Here is a 21849-nt window from a genome sequence, read left to right as displayed (position 1 = left end):
AACATTCTGTTCACAGCTGTTACTTCGGCCATGGATTCGTTGAGCATTTACGGGAAGAGAATAATACTTGTTACGCAATTGCAGCAATCTTGTGAATTGGTTAATGCCATTGATGTTGATGCATCCTTGCATAGTAATAACCATCAGTGCAATAACAGAGTCTGTTGACTAATTAGCGAGGCATATTGTTTTATCGAGACTGAAGTTGTCATCCAATACTGGATGCTTCATACACAAACTGCAGCTGAACGTACTAACTATACCGATATACATGTACTCTTGTATAAGGAGACGTCCTACGTAAGTATATCTACAATCTTTTAGATCTCATTAAGGAATAGTGTTTGTCCCGCTGTCACATGCAACCTACACTACACTTCTACAAAAGGTAGTCCATATTTGCTTAAGTTGTTCCCTGGCATATATACCTACTTATCTGATTACAAACGCATAATAGAAAAAAACAAACAAACTGCGATGATTCAGTAATTTTTTGAATACTGCAGTCAGGTATAATTTAAAATTTTTTCATAGAAACTAAGGTCCGCGCACATGACCATTCGTACATCTTTTTAACATGCAGAAATGTACATACAGTTTATACATGCTTTATGTCTACTGTCTTTCTTTCTGTCTGTATTTTTGTGCTATGTTTCTATGTGGTTTTCATTTGTGGCGACTTGCTTCTGTTTTATTAATGTGGCGAGCAATCCAATTTCCCAACGAGGATTAATAAAGATAATAATAATATTGTGTAATCACGGTCCCTATACAGAGGGACAGAGGTGTAATTTTATCTTGGTGCAGGTCATTTTGGATAATTACAGTAAAAATCTTCAGACAGTTTCCGTTTTACGTTTGATTTGTGTGTATCACAGTTCTTCCAATGATAGGTTAATAAATCATAAAAGAGGACACATTTATTATTTCGATAATGTACACAACTGACGTACACAGCGATCAGGGCGAACGTTTGGACGGTGTTTATGTGTAATTTGCCCCTAGTTATATATTTTAACTCGATAGGTGTTTATATGTAATTTACCCCTAGTTATATATTTTAACTCGATAAGTCTGTACACTTTCTCAAAGGAATGCCCCGTTGCATCAATTTGTACTTGTTAGGTAGAGGACGGTTTTGGCCATGAAGTGTGTCAGCCACTGTGTTGTTTTCATTCAATGCCATTCATAATGGTAAACTACTAAAGCTGCTGTGAATGGCCATGGCAGTATCCATTAACGTATTCTTTTCAATGCCATTCAGGGTGGCGCATTACTGAAGCCACTGTGAATGGCCGTAGACGTATCCATGGCATGGTAGAGTGTTACAATTGAGTTTCGACGCCTGCTATTCAGGACGCTTTTCGACTTCAAAATTGAACATTGTTTCCCATGTAATTGAAGCAAAGACGTATTAACCCTGGAATAATACAAAGGTACACGTAACTAATATAATTAAATGGATTCAAGTCTCTTAAAATGAAAATTACCGTATTTTTTTGTTTCGTATTGGTTTTGAATCAAATATGATTTAAAGCAAAAATAGCTGTGATTACATTCCTAAAATTGATACAGAAAATAGACGTTCCCCTATCTTAATATAGCACTCCAGGCATGATGTAGTAGCACTAGCAAATCTGTTCAACGAATTTGTTAACGAAGATTGATGCCTGACTCTTTTCGAAAGCCATCGTAAAACACTCATAAACTGTTATAAACAGCTGCAGCAACCCAAGGACGAGAGCAATTGGCATAGAAAGTAAAATGGTATTATCTGTCATTCTTACCAAATTTTATGGAGCCTAATATCCAGTGACATTTTAAATGATGAGAGGTATAAATGCTCCCTGAAGGATGTAAGTTTTAAAGCAGCGTCTTTTGAAAGGGTCGACATTGGGAGACGTTTTATGTCCACGGTTGCCACACCTCGTCAGTATTGTAGCCATTGTCAGTCATTCTAAATGGTAATGTCACCAAAAGCAAAGATACTATTACTCTTGACTGTTTATATGCAAAACAATGTCTTCAGTCTAAGTTGCAGAATTTGTAATTTGTTTTCATGGAGTTCCCCTGCTTACGCGTCCGAGTATGAAAGTGCATCGTCGGTGACGTAATTTTGACTCATTGCTGCGCAACTCGTCAAAATACGGACACCTCACTCGAATACGACGCGATTTCGACCAAACTCCGAGCAGTAATAGCGAATTATCCAAATTTAGGACATACATATATAGCGGATCATGCAGTTCATATGTGAACGGACAACGGGAGTATACAAATTCTTCTGGGTCGTAGCAAATATGGTGTCGCATATCACGGTGAATTAGAACTTACTTTACCGCCTTTTTTCTGTCGTAACAACATCAGCAGGAATATGTTGACAATTTGAAGTTCTTTTCTTTCACGACAGCTTTGTTTTTGAGCCCCCTTTACACAGCTACATTGAAATCACTGATACCATGTCCATTCAAATGTCATTGATGGGTTTGTTGTTTGTAGTTTCGTATGTCTAATTTATGCAGAGCAGTTGGCATATTTTGCAAATCATAGCATGGATGATATTTGCCGAGTAAAATTAATTATTCTTTGTTATTTAAAAGCTTTCTGATTGGTCAGGATAGGCAAAAGTAATTATATTCTTATTTTGCGTCCACGCTGGCGTAGAATTTCCGAGTAGATGTCGTCGTGAAAAAATATGTTCTTGAACGGGCTTTTATGCTTATCTTCTCTGCCTACATATCTTTGTTACACTTTACAAATTTTGTAAAATGTACTTAAAGGCAGAGATCTTGCGACCAGGTAACAAGTTGAAGTTGATCGTTTGTGTAACTTCAATCGTTGTTGTCCGTTTAAAGTTGTATTTAGCTAATCAGTTTGTTCAGAGATAAAACTGACCAAAAATCTCTGCCTTTAATACATGGATGCTTGCAGAATGTTAAATTGTTGAGGTGAAAAAGTATATTCTGTCTTGGATTCTTGAAATTTTCAGTGTATTTTTGAACCACATACCAGCTGTTTTATTTGTGTCGCCAGAAGGGTTCTTGACCACCAGATCGTTAGGAATGATAATTTGCTTACGACCTTTGATGTCACACTGAACCTGGGCTGATTGTTTCTTCTGGTTGGTAGCTTTTGATATTGGTAAATATGCTGCTTGACATGTTGCTCTACAATGTAACAAAAACTGAGGCTGAGGAAGTGGCATCTTTCGAAATCATGCCGTCAGCTTTATCAGATACTAAGGTGGAATGAAACTGTAAAGCAACAAACTACAGAATTTGAAGAGAGAATTATGGCGAAACAGGTGTAAAAAGGAAAATCGAAAGAACTGGGAAGTGTGTAAAAAAGAACGGAGGTGTCGCATTGCAAATGTAAATGAAAAATAGATGTAAACGCAGGTAGAACTATGTAGCTGATGTGATTAAAAAACCCGTACTCCTGGTTGAGTTCTCTGTTTTTAATTGAGTTCTGTAGAGTGATATAATGATCGATACAATGATCAATAAAAATATTATAAAATTATTATAATTATAAAATTATATGTAGCCAATAAACTTAGAATTATGTTGAAAAGGGTATGTAATTTGGCATGTATCATGAATGCAGGAGGTTTCAAACAAATTCATCTTCAAAACTTTATTACCTTTTCAGCAGCACATCATTGACAGAGAGGTCTACGATATAAGGATAAGGATATTTTAGATAGATCGAACGGTCTACTGAGTCTATAGTAAATCTTCCATCTCAAGTATTTTAAAGAAACTATTTGTAGCAACAAAGGCCACGGACATGTAAAGTAAGCGGCCATAAAACCGAATATTTTCATCAAAAATACTGTTATTTGTGAAAAAAACGTCACATTATGTCACTGTTCTTTATTCGCTAATGTCTAGGTTTGAAGATCTTGACTCTAGGATTTAAGATTAAGACAACGTCAAGCAATATGGATTCGAATATTGTCAAAACTCCATCTGAGGAATTCAGCTCACACATAGGCACAAGCCGAGGAAATCTGACTCTTGAAGACGAGTGTGAGGCTGCTCTGATAGAAAGGGAGACGATAAGAAAGGCTACAGAGCATGGAGATTCTGACACCGAAGACGAAGCTGAAGCGGGGAAGGAAGGCATTGATGAAAACAATGAATCGCAAGGGGAAGTAGCATATGAAGCGATAGAAGGAGTTAAGGCCGCAGATTTTACAGTGTTAAATCGATCTAAGGATACTTCTCAGACTTGTAAGTTACAAGCCATACCAATTCTTGTGTGAATGTGACAAGCCGATCTATTTTGAATAAAATAAAACACCACAAATTATTGCTCCAAATGTACGGACAAAAGGTGGTAGCAGTAAAAAGCGCAATAGCGTTTGATAATATTTACATTACGTTTGTTGTAAAGAGTACATTTTCTTTCTCTTCTCCATGGTTCTTGAAAGACAAATGTATTACCCATGATGCCTTGTGTACAATTGTCGACAAATGAGTTCTGTTTCCAGCAATCACATCGAACAATACTCACATACATACGAGCTGTGTTGACGAATTTAATGTTGAACATCTCGGCATGATTGGCGCTCGTAAATAGTAATTTTCATACAAAACAAAATAATAGCAAATTCATCAAAAAGTTACAGCCAATGAACATTTAAAGGGATATAGTCGTCGGAACTGCGCTGAAAGGTCGTATGGGACCCATACGACCCATGGCAACAGTGTATCCAAGGCACAATGGTGACTGATGACAGTTAAAACATGTCTGTCATAATCTATCATCGTATAATTTAAATGTTGCAGCTATGATGATGAGGTGCATCTTGATATCATGCACGAAATACATTGTTTGTAAACAAGCTTCGCACAGGCGCAGTTCCGACGACTATATCTCTTTAATTGAAATACACGCATTTTAACCAATTTTACCTTTCCAGATATGTTCATTTCTGGGTTGAGAATTATTTTACCTCATCAAATGATTTACACTTTTATTTAATCTCCCTATGTAGATATGGAGTTACCGTACGATTTGAAAGAGGTGTTGCATAAATCTATATTATTCTACGAAGCACAACGTTCAGGTCCGTTACCTAGCAACAATAGAATCAGCTGGCGAGGTGATTCCTGTCTGACAGACCAGGGTGAAAATGGCGAAGATCTCACAGGAGGGTGGTTTGATGGTTTGTACATATTTAACTGTCATTTTCAAATTTCAAATAAACATTGTCACAATGCTAGCCAAAGCTGTCATCCTTATCTATAAGGAAGGCACGGGCGATTAAGATTTCATCTAAAAAATTTGCATGAGGTCCAAAAATTATGTTTCAGCGCGTATTCAACAGAACGTGATGAAAGTTCTACAATGAACTTGATTTTACGGTAGAGGCCTCTAAATATTTTACTAAATTTTGAAACATATTTGGCTGCAAACAGAGAAGAGATTACGCACAGTTGACCAGTATTTCAGCATTTTTCAAATAATTAAATACATAAACAACTTTTCATCTCAAATAACTGAAACTTCATGAAAAAAGCTCAAAAAGAGCAACTTTTGTTCCCTTAAGTCTTGAGTCTATAATATCGTAGAAATGACTTACTGAGAATTAAACAGAACTACTTAAGCGTTGGATTCATACTTCAACATAGATGGCCCTACATTTATCTACTCTTTGACTTACATGTAAATTGTCCACCTAGCTCCAGAGGAACATGGATTGGTGTTTCTGGATAAGTCGCTGGTTTGCCCCCGTTCACTGTTTGCTGTGTTATACAATCCAAATGTAATCTCTATGAAACTTGACACGATAATGTTGTGTAATTTGCAGCTGGTGATTACATTAAGTTTGGTTTGCCGATGGCATGGAGCACAACTGTATTGGCATGGGGATTAATTGAATATCGGGACGTCTATGAACTTACTGGCGAGCTGCAAAATATGTTAGGATGCATTAAATGGACAGCGGATTATTTCATCAAATGTCATACAAATCCAAACGAATTTTATTATCAGGTAAAACATAACACGATTGGAACTATTTTGGATAATTGGATCTTCATAGTTTTCAAATTTCTGAAAAGTGTTAAGTGCCATATAGCTGAATGTTGCAATATTACAAATTACTCATAAAAACAAGTATGTAACTTAAAAAGAAAAGCAGATGAGCTTACATTTGCAGATAAAATCAACATTACTTTACCATCCAATTATCCCAAATTAGTTCCAATCGTGTTAAATAACAATAGTGGTATGGTTTGGAAAAGACAAAGCCGTTTAAATAATATCAATATCAGATAAGAATATCAGAACCGTGTCATTTCTGGTAATTCCATGCATTTTCTATTGCTGCTCTTCGTGTGTTAAAACCTAGACAGGTTTTTATATGTTCTAGTAAGCATATTTATTTATATTATCATTGCTTAAGTATTCTACTCAATTACACTATCAATTTAGATGGGCGTTACGTCAACTGATATAGATAAAAAGAAGTAAATTTTTCTTTCCCAAGGTAGGAGATCCAAAATTAGACCATAAACGTTGGGGGCGCGCTGAAGATATGGATCTACCAAGACCGTCATTTAAAATTGACGAAGAAACTCCGGGATCTGATGTTGCCGGTGAAACCGCAGCAGCTTTGGCAGCTTGTGCCATTGCGTTCAATGATACAGGTACAATTTACGCCATTTGTTGATGATCGACTAGATAAGACACAAGTTGGCGTTTCCTTTACAGTATTATATCGTTGGTTGACATCTATCTCTTGACAAAACTACTTGACACACAAAGTGACATGTACACCCTTTCGTCTAGAACTTAGAATATCAAGGTAACGATTATTTTGATTTCCATCGACAACGGAGACAGCCCAACCCAACCATGTTTATTACAGAGGATATGTTGTATTGAATTTTTTAATGGAAAGTTATAATCGTCCTATGTTAAACATAAGATTCTCTCGCCATAATTCTGCCATAATTGGCAACGCTTCGGGTTTCACGCTTTGCACGGTTTACTGTATCGGTACAGTGAGGTAAAGAAGAAAAAAATGAAGCATGACAGAACCCTTAACAAGACTGTAACAGTCTTATCATGACAGTAAAATCCATTTAACCAGACATGAAATAGATAGCAGGTTAATTGACAGAACCTGGGGACCGATATTGCAAAATGTTAAGGCATTCAATTACCCTTGGAATTCAATAAGGCTTTATGATTAAAGTTAAGGTGTAACATTTAATTTATAGGACCCTTCAGTAAAGAAATAAGATAAATATAAAATTTTATTATTGAATCATTCTGAATGGCTGATTACATGGAAGTGTAATTGGCGGAGTGAGTGGCAATGGCCATTATTTAAATAATGTTAATAACCAATTATAACTTTATTTTCAGAAATATTACCGAATCTTTCTTTTCAGACAAAGACTATGCTTTGCTGTTGTTGGAACATGCAATACAATTATATAAATTTGCCAGTACGCACCGTGGTAAATATCCTAGCCATGAATACTATAGGCAAGTTCAGACGTTTTATCCATTCAATCATTATGATGTCAACATATAGGATATTTTGTGACACATTTTGTGTCACGAAACACTTCTATCTTTGTGTCAATCTCAGTCCCTCTATCCAGATAGAGGGATTGTGAGTCAATATGCTGTAAACTACTTCTCGACAACACTTCAATATAAAATAAAACGAAACAGGCTGCTGAATCTGTAATAAGTGAATCTACTTAAAATTATATCTACGTGGACGTTGGACAGCTATTATTGAAAAAGGCAAAAAAACTTAAGATGTAGAGTTTGAAAATCGTGTAAGGATCGGTTCTAGGTTAGCATGAATAATATTCCTCTGTTCCGCAATGATTTGTCATGATTTACTATTCGACAGATTAGAGTTAGCAAACTTTGTAATTGAGTCCTTTAAACTTCAGACCTAAACGTCCTTATGAAAACAAGCTAACCTGGGCGGCTGTATGGCTTTATTACGCAACGAGTTCTCCCAAATATCTAAATGACGCCATTCGGCTGTATTCAGATCATAAGATGTCCAGTCGTGCTTATTCGTTTGGATATGGGGATTCGTGTCCAGGTGTCCAGGTATGTACGGTTATAAGATATTAATCACGCAACATTATCGATAGAGTAATGTTGAATTTAAAGACGTCTTTCTTTTAAACGTCTTGAAGATGCCCGGCCCGTTACAAATAATATTGATATTCAAGAAAGAAAATCAGTCGACGATTAAAATTTTGTCTAATGATATTTATCACATGCACAAGCCAAGTTTGTCGTCTCCGAACAAGAAATACGGGATTTATTCTCTGGTCGTTCTACGTCACGACAACCCGCGTCTATGTCATCAATTTTGGTGCGTCGGACCTTTTTTTTTGTCGATCTTCGGTGTGCTCGTTAATATGTAAACAAACAACATGGCGGCCGATGTTTCTCCCACGATCAAAAGTCAGGCTGCCTAAAAGTCATGTAATGAAATCGATATTTCACAGACTACGACATTACTAATCCGAACAATGTAAACACAAGAGTGTACCGCCTGTATATTCCGAAGGAATTACGTGAATAATTTGCGGAAACAACGAACTCGAAGCTGGTCGCGTATACCGTTGGTTCCGTACGCATTGCAAACAGGGTCAGGCGCGACGTTTACAGTGTTCGCGCCGTCGAGATTCAGTCGATATTTGTTCCCGAAAAATAGCGTATCTTCGTCTGTGATAAATTTCTAGGACTATGCTATCTTTGAAATAGAGTATAACTTTGCGGAAGGTAGCCTACGTGTAGACCGAGAGCTGTCATTTGCTCCACACACGAACGAACGTGAGCGCTAACGCACACGACGGACGACTGGAAATGATTGACAACTTGTGCACGGCGTACTGATATTTATTCTTAAAGTAGTTCAAAAGTTTAAACGCGGAATCGTCATGTAAAACTTATTTTATTTTGCAAAAAATAACGAATTCTTGGCTTGTGCATGTGATAAGTATATTATTCCCTAATATTTTTCTTCGTTCAGCAAAGGAAAATACGAGTGACGTAATGACCGTGTCACCACTCGTCTCTGACTCGTGGTGACACGGTCATTACGTCACTCGTATTTTCCTTCGCTGAACGAAGAAAAATATTAGGGATATCTAATTATTCTGCAAGTTCGCTACCCAGTATTTGTTGTGTTTTTTTACTTTATTTATTTATTTATTTATTTATTTATTTATTTATTTATTTATTTATTTATTTATTTATTTATTTATTTATTCTCATCTTTTCACCATGACATTTTAAACAGCTTTTGCTGTTTCTTTTCACCGGAGATGAGAAGTATGCAATGAATTTCAAGAAATATATGGACGAGTGGATGCCTGGCGGCAAGATACCATACACACCCAAAGGTTTAGTTCATCGAAATGCTTGGGGTGCTCTACGTTATGCAGGTAGAACTGTTTATTTCTTTCATTTAGATAAATGACATTATGACAATAAGGGAGACCAACAGCAGTAAATCAAACTCATTTTCTTGAAAATAGGAAATAATAAGAAAATGTCAAATAAATCAATGTTGAGGAAGTTATTGCAGGTCTGTCTAACTGAACCTGCTATACAAAATTCGATGCTTGAAGTGGCGGAGACATAGGCAGAAAAACTCGAAAAAGAACCTAAAGATGATGGCTTCTGCAAAACTCTTCTGACTGGCTATTTTTAATCCCAGACGGAGACAGGAAATTTCTGTCTCGTTAAGACCTAATATTCTGTATTATTTAAAGCAATTTTCTAATTGGAACATCACTGATGCAAACGGATGCTATCTCACTGTGACAACGTAGAGTCATTTCATAAATCACTAACATTGTGTGCGTGCAGTTGCGTAATTGGCATGAAAAATGTTGACATAGTAAACCAATATCGTCCAAATAAATTACAAAAGAGCGGGGAACCCACATATGGACCGAGGGGATCACCAGAGATCACTTGGCTCCACGATGACGATTATCCATACACAAGAACCCGTTTAATTTATCGACAAACAGAACTGTTATACCCCTTTTTACACCATTTCCTGACGGTTTAATCGCGATAATTCTACATTGTTGTAATATCTAGAAAAGTCGGCTGTCTATAACAGTCCACCACAGTCAAATAGACTAGGCATCAGACTGAAGTCAGTACATCAAAGTCTCAGAGGATCTACATCTCTGTGTCTAAGCGAAGAAGTGCGAGTGCGAAGCGTAATTTAAACAAGAACGGAGTGTTGAAAAGTGAACAACTAAAATCGTTTCTAAATCTGAATATTGTCATGACTTTAGTATGCATCTGTAATTAACTTAAGTTGAGTCGGCGAAAGATAAACAATAATTAATCTGATTAAAAGTGTGACATTAATATCGTATTATCGCAATCTGTAAACCATAGGTGTACGGTTTACTTTATTGACACTTTTGCTGATATCGTGACTTTGTGTATGAATTTATAATTAACTTAAGATGAGTTGGCAAACGACAAGTAGTACTTAATATGATTAAAAGTGTGACCTTAATATCGCAATTTGTAAATCATTGGTGTACATGCACATGTACGGCTTACTTTACCAACGCTTTTGTTGATGTCAGCATAATTTGCACCAACCCAGCGACTTCATTACCGCTATTAAAATAGATAATTAGGTTGTACAGTGTCCATCTTGAGTCATGAAACCAAACTGGAAGGAAATCAGATCTCGTTTAACTTAGTATATGATAAATTATCGTTTAAAACACTCGTTTGCTCAGTGAAGGAGGAAAACAGCTGTGTAATTTTCAATCTTTGACTTTGCACCGGATTTATGAACTTGACGCTGACGGTGACGACCCTGAATCAACTCCTGATACAACCACTTAATCCTTCCTTGAATGATATTGGCTTCCGATTTCAATGAGATATGACTTTTCCTTCGGAGAGAGAACGACTAAAATGGTCGACAAAGAAATGGAGGCCTTAAAACTCTTAAGTGATAAAATTAGATACATAAAAATGATTTGAAAAATGTGCATTTGAATTGATTCATGATGATACCAGACAAGGGCACCATAAAAATAAACTTCGCACATACAGAGAGTTGTTAGAAAGACATGTACATAGTCATTTTTACAATTTTCTTTCATTGCACAATTTACTGTCAGATAAACAATCCGGTTTTCGTACGTTCCACTCTTGTCAAATAGCTTTGACTAACATTACCAACTCATGGTACCAGGCAATCGATAGTGGAAATCTAATAGGTGTTTTACTCGTTGATTTTAGAAAAGCCTTTGACCTAGTTCATCATGGTACTTTACTTAAGAAACTCAGACTTTATGGTTGTTCAGAGCAGACAATGGGCTTTACCTCGCAAACAGAACTCAGTTGGTGTCCTTTAATGGAACCCTGAGTGATTCTCTTCCTGTCAGTACAGGTGTACCGCAGGGATCTATTTTAGGGCCCCTGTTGTTCCTACTTTTTATAAATGACCTCCCTCTGGCTTCTGAAAATTCTGATATGTATATGTATGCTGATGACACAGCAGCTCAGGTGATCAGTCCCAAAATTAACGAAATTGAACCAACCAAGCTGAGCAGAGATATGAATCTGATCACACGCTGGTGCGATCAAAATAGCATGTGTGTTAATTCACAGAAAACTAAGGTTATTGTCATTGGTACAACGCAGAAAAAAGCCAGAACGAAAAATCACATCAATGTTATGTGTGGCAATGATCAGCTCGATTGTGTAACCCACGAAAAATTGTTGGGTGTAACCATTGACGACACCCTAAATTGGGAAAAGCAAGTAAATTCAGTTTGTAGTAAGGTAGCCTTTAAATTGCTGCATCTAAAACGTATTCGTCCCTTTTTAACTCAGAGAGCTAAGATGATATTTTACAATTGTTTTATTTTACCCCATTTTGACTATTGTTCTAACATATGGGGTCATTGTTCCAACAAACTTTTACTTCGTGTTGAAAGACTACAGAAAGCTGTAGCCAGAGTACTTTTAGACTCAGATTTTAGCACTCCTAGTCGTAATTTATTCGACGTTTTAAAGTGGTTACCATTTAGAGAAAGGATTGTTTTTAATGAATCAGTCTTGATGTACAAAGTCTAAAATAATTTGGCTCCTAATTATTTGAATGTTTTTAGAAGTGTCCAGAACGTCCACAGTCGTAGTACAAGATCTGTAGACAGAAATGAATTATATATTCCAAGACACAGAACTCAAATTTTTAAGAGGAGTTTTACGTATAGCGGTGTCAAAATATGGAATAGTTTACCAGCAGATGTCAAATTTTGCTCTACTCTTCACTCTTTTAAAACGAAATGTAAGTCTCATCTTTTGGGCAAAATGTAATTTTTGAGCCATTTTTGGCGCTTTTTTATATTTTGTCGTCTGTTTCTTGCTGTCTTAATGTTTTGTTTTTCTCTGTTCTGATTTTTTTATATTTTTTTTAATGTACATATTGTATATTTCTTGCATCTCGACACTGTGTGAGAAGAGCCTTCGGCTCAACAGTCTATCGAGTTTAAATAAAGTCTAATAATAATAATAATAATAATAATAATAGTTGAAAAAAGATTTCTCTCTCGAAAGCTACCTTCATGTTATAAAAAACCCAGATCACAGATCAGCCCTGTGCAAGTTACGCATTAGTGCACACATACTACACATAGAAACAGGTAGATATAGAAACCTCGATGTCATAGACAGAGCATGCCCAATTTGCCAAAACAAACAAGTAGAAGATGAGATACATTTTCTTTTTCATTGCAAAGGATACACAGACATTAGACATGATTTTTTCAGTAAACTAAACATTTGTGAAAATGCATTCAGAGGCACACAAGACCTTGTAAGCATCTTTTCAAGGACAGATAAAGCATCACTATGTGAATTGGGAAAATACATACATACATGTTTTAAACTCAGACAAGACAAAATGAAAAAGACAAAGTAAACTATTTATGAACCTTTCATACGTTGACCTCATGTATAGATATTTATATTTATATATATATTATATATACTCTTTCATTGTTGTTTTTGCAAAACCTTTATTGTACTTTATGATCAAGATCCCAACTGGGATACGATTTCAATAAAGGCTTACTTACTTACTTACTTACTTACATATTCTTGCTCAATAGCTTTTGACATGTCAGTCTGAAGAAACGATTTCATAATTCTTTACGTGCTACAGTTATGAAGATAGCCAATTAGTTATGACATCACGGCATCAGAATCGGTACGGGCTTAGGCTCAGTCTGTCCCACTCAATCTCCGTCAATATAGCTATCAAAGGTTTAATACTCCGTCAATATAGCTATCAGTGGTTTAATACTCCGTCAATATAGCTATCAGTGGTTTAATACTCCGTCAATATAGCTACCAGTGGTTTAATACTCCGTCCATATAGCCATCAGTGGTTTAATACTCCGTCAATATAGCTATCAGTGGTTTAATACTCCGTCAATATAGCTATCAGTGGTTTAATACTCCGTCAATATAGCTATCAGTGGTTTAATACTCCGTCAATATAGCTATCAGTGGTTTAATACTCCGTCAATATAGCTATCAGTGGTTTAATACTCCGTCAATATAGCTATCAGTGGTTTAATACTCCGACAATATAGCTATCAGTGGTTTAATACTCCGTCAATATAGCTATCAGTGGTTTAATACTCCGTCAATATAGCTATCAGTGGTTTAATACTCCGTCCATATAGCCATCAGTGGTTTAATACTCCGTCAATATAGCTATCAGTGGTTTAATACTCCGTCAATATAGCTATCAGTGGTTTAATACTCCGTCAATATAGCTATCAGTGGTTTAATACTCCGTCAATATAGCTATCAGTGGTTTAATACTCCGTCAATATAGCTATCAGTGGTTTAATATTCAGTCAATATAGCTATCAGTGGTTTAATACTCCGTCAATATAGCTATCAGTGGTTTAATACATATGTATGTATGTAGTATGTATGTATGTATGTATGTATGTATGTATGTATGTATGTATGTATGTATGTATGTCCTTGTTGTGCATGTCATTTGTTTTAACTTGCTTTCTTGTCCTGTAACATCATGTTATTTGTATTTTTTACTAAAATCCTCCTGTAAGTGCGGATGTATATGGTTTTTAACTGTATCATATCTGTGTTGGAGTTCGAAATAAATAAATAAATAAATAAATAATACTCCGTCAATATAGCTATCAGTGGTTTAATACTCCGTCAATATAGCTATCAGTGGTTTAATACTCCGTCAACATAGCTATCAATGGTTTAATACTCCGTCAATATAGCTATCAATGGTTTAATACTCCGTTAATATAGCTATCAATGGTTTGATACTCCGTCAATATAGCTATCAGTGGTTTAATACTCGTTTCTAAATCTGTATATTGTCATGACTTCAGTATGCATCTATAAATAACTGAAGTTGAGTCGGCGAAAGATAAACAGTCATTAATCTGATTGAAAGTGTGACATTAATATCGTAATATCGCAATCTGTAAACCATAGGTGTACGGTTTACTTTATTGACACTTTTGCTGATATCGTGACTTTGTGTATGAATTTATAATTAACTTAAGATGAGTTGGCAAACGACAAGTAGTACTTAATATGATTAAAAGTGTGACCTTAATATCGCAATTTGTAAATCATTGGTGTACATGCACATGTACGGCTTACTTTACCAACGCTTTTGTTGATGTCAGCATAATTTGCACCAACCCAGCGACTTCATTACCGCTATTAAAATAGATAATTAGGTTGTACAGTGTCCATCTTGAGTCATGAAACTAAACTGGAAGGAAATCAGATCTCGTTTAACTTGGTATATGATAAATTATCGTTTAAAACACTCGTTTGCTCAGTGAAGGAGGAAAACAGCTGTGTAATTTTCAATCTTTGACTTTGCACCGGATTTATGAACTTGACGCTGACGGTGACGACCCTGAATCAACTCCTGATACAACCACTTAATCCTTCCTTGAATGATATTGGCTTCCGATTTCAATGAGATATGACTTTTCCTTCGGAGAGAGAACGACTAAAATGGTCGACAAAGAAATGGAGGCCTTAAAACTCTTAAGTGATAAAATTAGATACATATTCTTGCTCAATAGCTTTTGACATGTCAGTCTGAAAAAACGATTTCATAATTCTTTACGTGCTACAGTTATGAAGATAGCCAATTAGTTATGACATCGCGGCATCAGAATCGGTACGGGCTTAGGCTCAGTCTGTCCCACTCAATCTCCGTCAATATAGCTATCAATGGTTTAATACTCCGTCAATATAGCTATCAGTGGTTTAATACTCCGTCAATATAGCTATCAGTGGTTTAATACTCCGTCAATATAGCTATCAGTGGTTTAATACTCCGTCAATATAGCTATCAGTGGTTTAATTCTCCGTCAATATAGCTATCAGTGGTTTAATACTCCGTCAATATAGCTATCAGTGGTTTAATACTCCGTCAATATAGCTATCAGTGGTTTAATACTCCGTCAATATAGCTATCAGTGGTTAATACTCCGTCAATATAGCTATCAGTGGTTTAATACTCCGTCAATATAGCTATCAGTGGTTTAATACTCCGTCAATATAGCTATCAGTGGTTTAATACTCCGTCAATATAGCTATCAGTGGTTTAATACTCCGTCAATATAGCTATCAGTGGTTTAATACTCCGTCAATATAGCTATCAGTGGTTTAATACTCCGTCAATATAGCTATCAGTGGTTTAATACTCAGTCAATATAGCTATCAGTGGTTTAATACTCCGTCAATATAGCTATCAGTGGTTTAATACTCCGTCAATATAGCTATCAGTTGTTTAATACTCCGTCAATATAGCTATCAGTGGTTTAATACTCCGTCAATATAGCTATCAGTGGTTTAATACTCCGTCAATATAGCTATCAGTGGTTTAATACTCCGTCAATATAGCTATCAGTGGTTTAATACTCCGTCAATATAGCTATCAGCGGTTTAATACTCCGTCAATATAGCCATTAGTGGTTTAATACTTCGTCAGTAGCTATCAGTGGTTTAATACTCCGTCAATATAGCTATCAGTGGTTTAATACTCCGTCAATATAGCTATCAGTGGTTTAATACTACGATGTTTTACAATTCAAGAGAGCAAGCATGAAGGCAAACGCAGAAAATGAAATCGATATCACATCTCTGGAGACTCTTGCGTTAATTTTTTTATGATACTTCATTGCACCAAACATGCTGGATATCAGGGTTTACTTTGTTCGCAAAGTAAGATTGTACATCTAGCGATGTCGATTTTTCTTCCCAAACATCCAATAAGTGAGTGTCTGAGAAAAACCACAAAGAGATTGAGAAGGGCTAATAAAGCAGAACACAATATTATAAACGTTGACAACGTTCAAACGTATTCAGTAACTTAAGGCAAACATTCAAGGCAGGGTCATTCAAGGGTGTAAGAGAGGCTTGCGTTCAGTGTTGTATGAGTCTAATGAATCATTAACTTCTTCTTCAGTGTCTTCATCTCTTTTTATCTTGCATCTGTCGTCCCTCTAAACCCAAACGTCGACGCTTCCATGGCAACAGCTACCAACGCATTCTTAGCCACACTAGCAGCTGACTATGGACTCAAACCAGATATGTACAGGAAATTTGCCACTACACAAATTGGTTACATTCTCGGAGACACAGGGAGGAGTTTTGTTTGCGGATTCGGGGTCAACCCTCCCGTGAGACCGCATCACAGAGGAAGGTCAGATTATTTTGCTCCTGATGCATTCAGGAGCAATTAATTTGAATCGGTTACAGTTATTATTCAGTTAATGAACACCTGTCGCAGTTTATGTACAGGTGTTAGCAGTGACAGGTACCTCCGTATCTGGCAACAGATACTCACATGTAGTATTTTTCACAGTCAAAACTTTTTGTTTTATAAAGTGCAAAACTACGCATGTAAGTATTCTATGGTTTACTTAATTCTGGTAGTGAAAGAACAAATACAAATACATGCTACCTGGCCAGTGACACAACAAATACAACTTATGCCAGCCGTCTATGATTGATCAAGTAGCAGCCTTTTTGACGCTGATTTGCTCTTGTTGCGCTACATGGATTAATTGAACACAAGTACACTTTAAGACAAATGTTTAGGAATAACACTGCACTTGGAAACAGATCTTTTATTTCAATTATTAATGTTTACGCTCGTCATTTGATTTCTCTTGACAGTTCATGCCCTGCCCCTCCAGCCGTGATATCATGGAAAGACTTGAGAAGAGATGAAGCAAATCCAAACATTCTGTACGGTGCACTGGTTGGCGGACCTGACATATCCGATAACTACACAGATGACCGTCGCAATTACGTCGCAAACGAAGTAGCAACAGATTATAACGCTGGATTTCAGTCAGCTGTTGCCGGTATGATGAAGGCTGGATTTTCAAAGTTTTTTAATTTTTTTTTTAATAAAAAGAACAGTTTGTCCTCTCAGAATGAGCTACAGAATTTGTATTTTTGTAAACAATTAATTGACAAAAGATTATGAAAAATGGTAATGTTCGTGTTCTCGTATTCTGAATGTTTCTAATATGTATTGTCGTTCTGTTTCAGGCCTCAAGCATTACCAGATTAGTCATATGAAAAAGCCTTCAAAGTTCCACTGTATTGTCTTGTAACAGTATCGTACGAGTATCGAACTGAGAGACGATACAGCAAAAGCTGAAGTTTTAACCCACTCCAGCCAGAGTTCCGTTTCGTGAACAAAGTCACCAGCCTTGATTCTACTGGAGCGTGTTTCTTCAATTACACTAGTATTACAGTCATGTGGTACCTCCAATGCCTGTTGCGAACCAAACTATGTAGGACTCTTTTCGCAACAAAGAGTTTTCCAGTTTTACATTGGATACATTTGAGACGATTGATTGATTGATTGATTGATTGATTGATTGATTGACAGACAGACAGACAGACAGATAGATAGATAGATAGATAGATAGATAGATAGATAGATAGATAGATAGATAGATAGATAGATAGATAGATAGATAGATAGATAGATAGATAGATAGATAGATAGATAGATAGATAGATTGATTGATTGACTGATTGACGTTCGAAGTAATAGGTTGCATAAAACTTGAAACCGACCTGTGTTTTGTTTGAATGGCGTTAATTTTATATTTTAGTAGCTAGATGTTATGGACCAGCAACAAAGCCATCAGCGATGGCATTACAAATATCTGTACGATACCCATAATTCCCGCGTAATGGATAAAAAATGACCATTCACACCACATTTCTGTGTACAAAGAAATTTTAATGAGTAAGTTGCTTGAATTTAAATGCTTTTACATGAAAACACATTAAGTATGAACATATTGAAACACACAATTAATGGTTCATAAAGGTATCAGTCGCTTTCCTATGGCCCCTTAAACATCTTTTTATCATCAGTTTTGATCATCTTTAACATCATATCATGATTTGGTTTAATACCCTAATTTGTTGTGTTACAGTCAGTAGCATAAGTAAAATCACAATGACTTGTCGTATTGTATATTATATTAGTGCAACTGTGTCACGAGATTTTGACCAGTTCACGACATATCTGTACGAGCGATATAGCGAGTGCATATATGAAGTGAACTGGTCAAAACCGAGTGGTATACCGTCGCTGGGTGTGATTTATTGCATTATATCATAACAGTACATTGAAATTTAGGCATGGAAAATCAAAAAAGGATATGCCTTTTGCCCAAGTCGAGAGCTTGCGCGTGTGCCAGCCATGGTATATCGCGAATATTCTACGGTTCTTTTCTCGTCTCGATCAATCAGATCGTTGCACTGGCGCCATTAATATACTCAGTCTGGTATAAAGTATTGTTATCATAGGCACCAGAAAATGAATATACAAGTTTAATGCGAAAACAAATAAAGGTGGGGGCATGATTTAGATAGCAGGGAAATATTGGGATAAGATATAATAAATATATAGCAATATGTTCACATTTACTTCAGTTTTGTGCTAATTAAATAATTTTGCACAACCTAAAAATGGTGTTCTATTGTTTTTACTCCACTTTGCTGTCTTCTTCAATATAACATGACCCGGCCCAGTGTGCTGCACAAGAGTTAACGGAGCAGGATTTCAATCAAGAAACTGGGGAATTCATCCAGCCAAGGCCACAAACACGATTTTGAAACATTATGGAAGATGACATCGACAGTATTGACTTACTGAGGCGTTTTTCTTTTTCGAGGGACGAAGCAAGACTCAAAAATGGTACTAAAAGTCCAGCCTGACGGGAATCCGTGAGTGAGACTAAAACAAAGGGCAGTGAAGGACTACGAAGGACGGCATTTCTGAATACATAAAGCAAAAGAACAGTGTTCAAGTCCAGAATTGAGTGAGGGACAGCGCAACTTCTCAAAAGTACGATGATGGACTGTGTTATTCGTGCAAAATGGGTTGCAGTCCAGCATTCAAGTTCACCGCGTAATAGAGTGAAGGTCATATTTTCACAGCAAAATAGGGCGAAGGACAATGTTATTTGTACATAATATGCCGGGCTGTCACTAAGTCACGCGCAGGTAGCAAGCAAATCGAAAGACCTTTGCTCAAACTTCTCACAAGGAAACTTTAACTCATTCCCTTTCCAAACAAGAATAAAAATCAAGCGTCAGCGCACAAAATTTGGTACTTACAGAATTTTTACCCGATATTTACCGAGCCCTAAAATTCATAATGGCAGCCATCCCCGTGAGGGAAAATTAAATATTCGATTTTCACAAAAATAAACGGGTGAAAACTTTGGTTACTCCATGAGCATCAAAATGAGACCCAGCAAGTGGTAGACCAACATATTACAGGACTGAGAGTCCGAATATCTGTGCCCGACAGGCATTCTATTTTTAAAGTAAATTTGGTTAATTTATTTCCTTTTCGTTTCGAAGTTATTCATTCACAGGATCCTACTTAACAAAGATAACGAAAAGATGGTCATACAACAACGATTTATTCTATTCATGTGTAATTGGTAAGCGTACAGAAAATGTACAGCTGTGAACTCAACTATCTCATGATAACATCAATTGTTATTCAGAAATTTACACATTATTATGACCACATTGGTGCATTTGGGTTACTCTTCAAAGTTAATTGGCTACATTATGCAAATTTCATAACTTTGTGTTTGGAGTTAAGTTATTTCAGCAGTAGTACACTGAGTATCAAATCACTGGATAATGAAAGGTGGATGCATGATGACAATTGAAGTGTAAAACATAGACATTTCCATGATGGCTTAAAATGTCTTGTTAGGGTTGAGTGATGACACAATGATTTTAAGACCGGCGAAAAAATGTCAAAATGGAATTTAAGGTTTGTTCACACCGATGTATAAGATCAAATATGTGACGTTAAACACTCTTGTTAGGCACAGTTAATTATAAAATTTCATACTGTGACAAAGAAAGATGCCATAAAGATAGTTAAGACATTCCTATATAATCTACATCGTAAAGAAAAACTTTTCTTGTCATTGTGTGAGATATGATTTACATGTTCTCCTTTATTTAATACTATCATTTTACGCCATGCCTGCACAAACTTTATTTCTGAAAACATCTTTACGTCTAATTACTACTTAGAAAATTGTTATTTTTAAGCTGAACTAGCTGACATATGGTTACTTGTTGGCAGTATTGTACACACGTCTAACGAATTACATTCAATAGTTCTATGGACCATGCTTGGTTACCGATAATTAGGCGCTTTAAATAAAATTATTTTGTTTGCCGTCCGCGCGCTGCTAGGTTTTCAGAGAAAATTAAGAAAACAAACACAATGTTAATACTATTACAAGTAAAAATATTATTTTCCCAAAAGGAACCAAATACAATTGAGCTTATGTTAATACATTTGTGGTTTTTTTCTGTGTTTGTTTTTTTTCCTGGCTGGCTCGTAGGTTTTCAAAAATCCAAGGACGGCAAACAAAGCATTTTTCTTTGAATCGCCTTTAGTGCAACTTGTCTTAATTCAATATTTAAGCGAAATACGAAATAAGGAAAAATATCTACTGGCACTCCTCTTATTTCAGCTGACAAGAAATTCATCTCATATTATGGGATAGCTTGGTGCACGACTCACAGGTTCACTTAGACCTGTGGCTGTACTAGGTGATTGTATGCTAGATAATGTAAATCTGGATCCTCTATCTTGAATTTGTTCCTCTTCTCCCTCGTCAATAAACTGTAGCGATGCATATCTGTCAAGTGGCTCAGATTGCACCGCATCTTGCAGCAAATGAAACATTTCACTGCCTGGTCCACCGCGACTTTCAACTACATCACGATCTTCAACTTTTGCTTGTACATGGTTTATCTTATTATCCATCTCTCCAAGGGCTTCAAACATGTCGTACTTGAAACCAGAGATGTCTTGTTTCAATTGAAGCAACCATGGGTCAGCCTCCTCTTCCTCGTCTCGTTGTTTCTCAAAGTGATATCGTTTAACAGCGTCTTGCACCACCTCCTATAACAATATGAGTAAGGGCACTGCGTAAGTGTAATAAATTACATTATCTTTCAGTTGTGTATCGTTGATTTCGCTGATGTTTTAGTATTTGGGGAAACGCCGTGGTACTAACTCGACAAAATTTCTGAAATCTTTGTAAATTATGTTCTTTCGTGATATCGATTGATGAATGAAATAAAAAGGCTATACACCTGAATGTTCAGATGTAACAGTAACATCACGAAATGCTCAAAATATATTTGCTTTACTGGCTATCATAGGAATTTGACCAGTTGGAATATTTAATTGGA

At 36.2% G+C, this 21849-nt stretch overlaps 2 protein-coding genes across 2 annotated transcripts in view; one reads left to right on the top strand and one right to left on the bottom strand.

Annotated features, from left to right (window-relative positions):
• On the top strand, positions 1–19078 carry LOC139132761 (endoglucanase F-like). The gene is made up of 11 exons (XM_070699024.1): positions 1–300; positions 3894–4235; positions 5003–5173; positions 5819–6003; positions 6500–6659; positions 7410–7506; positions 7929–8094; positions 9299–9443; positions 16612–16777; positions 17254–17444; positions 17635–19078. Exons 2-11 carry the CDS (start codon positions 3944–3946, stop codon positions 17697–17699), a joined length of 1638 nt encoding a protein of 545 aa, XP_070555125.1. The 5' UTR covers positions 1–300; positions 3894–3943; the 3' UTR covers positions 17700–19078.
• LOC139132760 (short transient receptor potential channel 4-like) overlaps positions 18320–21849 on the bottom strand; it is a 37957-nt gene continuing 34427 nt past the window's right edge. The window contains exon 10 of the mRNA XM_070699023.1: positions 18320–21556. Coding sequence (XP_070555124.1) covers positions 21140–21556 — 417 coding nt within the window. The 3' untranslated portion in view covers positions 18320–21139. The remainder of the gene's footprint in view (positions 21557–21849) is intronic.

This window comes from Ptychodera flava, chromosome 5 (genome assembly GCF_041260155.1).
Source record: "Ptychodera flava strain L36383 chromosome 5, AS_Pfla_20210202, whole genome shotgun sequence".
Classification (NCBI taxonomy): domain Eukaryota; kingdom Metazoa; phylum Hemichordata; class Enteropneusta; family Ptychoderidae; genus Ptychodera; species Ptychodera flava.
The sequence above is the reverse complement of the archived record's forward strand: the minus strand, read 5'-3'. Positions and strand labels throughout refer to the sequence as shown.

What these genes read in the sequence shown, in the direction of transcription:
- LOC139132761 (XM_070699024.1), top strand. Translation starts at nt 3,944, where the DNA reads ATGGATTCGAATATTGTCAAAACTCCATCTGAGGAATTCAGCTCACAC. An exon ending in CACAGGAGGGTGGTTTGATG is followed by an intron (nt 5,174 to 5,818) that starts GTTTGTACATAT and finishes TGTAATTTGCAG; the next exon opens with CTGGTGATTACATTAAGTTT. An exon ending in CCTAGCCATGAATACTATAG is followed by an intron (nt 7,507 to 7,928) that starts GCAAGTTCAGAC and finishes TTTAAACTTCAG; the next exon opens with ACCTAAACGTCCTTATGAAA.